The 2,879-nt window shown below is 42.8% G+C and overlaps 1 protein-coding gene across 1 annotated transcript in view; it reads right to left on the reverse strand.

Moving 5' to 3' along the window:
• Positions 1-26: 26 nt before the first annotated feature.
• LOC139028100 (protocadherin gamma-A8-like) overlaps positions 27-2,879 on the reverse strand; it is a 7,265-nt gene continuing 4,412 nt past the window's right edge. Inside the window, exons 2-3 of the mRNA XM_070444655.1 lie at positions 1,255-1,506; positions 27-35 (exon numbers count right to left, since the gene is read on the reverse strand). Coding sequence (XP_070300756.1) covers positions 27-35; positions 1,255-1,506 — 261 coding nt within the window. The remainder of the gene's footprint in view (positions 36-1,254; positions 1,507-2,879) is intronic.

Consider the following 2,879-nt stretch of genomic DNA (forward strand, 5'->3'; position numbering starts at 1 on the left):
GGGTATGGAATATCGTGCCTGCCCAGTCACAGAATCTAGGGCGCACAGACAAAGAATGAAAAACAGTACTTGCCACCCGCCTCTGCGCCCTGTCGTACACCAATCACCCATTCCAACGAATAAAATCAGATAACCCTTATGTTTACTGCTTTTGGTTGTATAATATCGATCATCAGCACATCCAGAAATGATAAAAAAATCGACTGTATTTCCCAGTGAAACGAAATAAAATAATCCGTGAGGATGTTAATACCAAGAGCTCTCCGTCCGTTTGTGAAGGTCTCTGTGTGCGTCGATCAGTAAGAGATAATATAGGATGGGCCACTGCGCCACCCAGAGAGATAAATAACGTGTAGAGACTATCATTGATGAACAGCGGCACTCAGAGTCCGAACACGGCAAACGCACTATAGAAACGATGCCACAGTATCCAAATGTGTTACACAAAACGTCAACCAATAATCAATGACGCACAACGCAAGCCAGGTAAGATGTTAATGCAAAACCGAGCATTGACAACTACAGCATTTTCAATGTGCTTTAGGAAAAATAGAATTCACACATAGCTACAAAATAGGATAAAAAATGTAATGTATAAACTAATCGAATATATTTTAGAATGTGTCAGGCTACTATAAACATAGCACAACCTAACAACAACGGTCTAAGGCTTCATCACCAGGGAAGTGGACAGCGACAGTGCGTATGTTGCACAGGTAATATTCCCAATTAATATGCGATCTTTCCTCTCACTAACGAATCATCAATGCAATAGTGTTTTACCGGCTACCTAAAAGTTTGAGAACTGTATACTGTTTAGCCTAATCATTTTTACGCATGAAGTAGGCCTAAATCACATACAATTACACTCGTTCAAAAGACTACAGTTAAAAGGAGGCAATGCATACACTGTAGTGGGTGTAACAGTCCTATGCTCGCTATCAAGACAAAACAGACGCTGTCCTACATCGAGGTCGTGCTGAAAAATCCGCACAACGCTACACCGTTCTATCACTTAGCTTTAATAGTCTGTTTGAAATTATTTTCTGGAAATTCAGCAGACATACTACACAAATCAGAGCTGATCAAAAACCATGTTTGACTTCGTTACAATAAAATATATCCATAACCTTTGATTTACCAAAAAGAAGAGAGATGATGAGAAAAGGAGCCTCGAGTCTCCCGAACAAAATAGCTGAAACATAACGATTTAAAAAAAACTGCAAGACAATGGCTTTGCTACAACAAACTCACCTCTACTGGGGAGTCTGGTTCATCCAGGATGTTCTTTTCGCTCTGCATCCGCTGCATCGTCCCTGTAGAACTGGGGTCCATTATCAGTACGTTCTGACTACAGGGTCTGACGAACCTACAGTCACTCTTTCTGGAGTCAGTCGTCCTGCACACCTCGTAATTGTACACGTGCTGTAGAGTTCCTGTCCCCAAAGTGTCTGCGTAACGCGGTCCGAGAGGTGAACAGTGTTTTGGCTGGGAGGATTTTAAACTCTGTGAGACGAATTTAGATTTTACACTGAAACTGCCCACTGATGTTTGTGGTTAATGCTACTCTGAATAAACTTACTATATATAGGTTGATCAAAACTTGGGTGGGTTATCATTCAATCTGATACTTTTAACAGTTATGTTCTTATTGCTGGAGAGAGGGCGGAGTCCTTCATCTGAACTGTAATGGTGACGTTATACTCAGACACGGTTTCTCTATCCAATGTGCTTTCAGTGACTATTGTATAATAATCCGTTAACGATGACTCTATTTTGAACGGAATATCTGCGTTAATAGAGCAAAAGAACGACACCGTTGCCGTCTGAGTCTGCGTCTCTACATTAATAACAGCTACAGTGGTCCCAGGGGGGGAGTCCGGATCGAATTAGAAAATGACATGAGTTGTATTGTGGGATTGTCGTTCTCATCAATAATTTGAATGACAACCTTACAAGTATCCGTAAACCCTCCGTGGTCCCTCGCTTTCACGTTTAATTGATAGTTTTTTGTATTTTTCAAAATCCAGATTTCCTACCAATTTTATTTCCCTGTATCACAATTAAGCTCAAACAGCTCCTTCGCCTCTTTAGCAACATGAGCTATGGAGAAAGTGACCTCTCCATTCACCCCTTGGTCTGCATCATTTGCGCTAACGGTGGTGATCAAAGTCCCTTTTGGGGAGCTCTCCTTAACGTCTGTTTTATAACGGGTTGACACACACCTGGCGCATTTCATATGGCATCCAGCACCGTAATATGGATGCGGACAGTTCCAGTTCTCTGAGGCTCGCTCCGTCAGTAGCAATAAGCATCAGAGACAGAGTCTCCTGTTTCTCTCTGTCTAGGGGGGTTTGCAGAATCATCTCAATATATTTACCACCGGGTGCTTGGCTGTGCACCTCTAATTTGAAATGATCTGTCGGTTTTAAGAGAATAATTCTGTATACCGTTAACACACAACTGTCCGGGTCGACGGCGCTCTCCAGAGAAAAACGTGCCCCGGACACCGATATTCGCTGATTTCCAATTGATTTCATCCTTTGGAAAGGATGGTGTGTTGTCGTTATACACAGAACCTCTACTGTAACTCGATATAACTGAATGGGGTTTTCTATGATAGAGCTCAAGCTGAAGCTACAAGGCGTTGTCTGTCGAGAGCTCCTCTGGTCGATTCTCTTTTAACAAGGAGGAGCCCTTTGTCTCGGTTGCAGATCTACATACTGTCGTGCTCCTTTTGTTATAATGCGAGCTTTACGGGCACACTAGTCTCTCACCTCCAAACCCAAATCTCTACCATGTTTCCAACGATCGACCCCTCTGGACTGGCTCCTCGGGTAGTGGAAGACAGTGCCTGCAACCGAGTCACAGAATCATAG

Source organism: Salvelinus sp. IW2-2015, linkage group LG8 (genome assembly GCF_002910315.2).
Source record: "Salvelinus sp. IW2-2015 linkage group LG8, ASM291031v2, whole genome shotgun sequence".
Classification (NCBI taxonomy): domain Eukaryota; kingdom Metazoa; phylum Chordata; class Actinopteri; order Salmoniformes; family Salmonidae; genus Salvelinus; species Salvelinus sp. IW2-2015.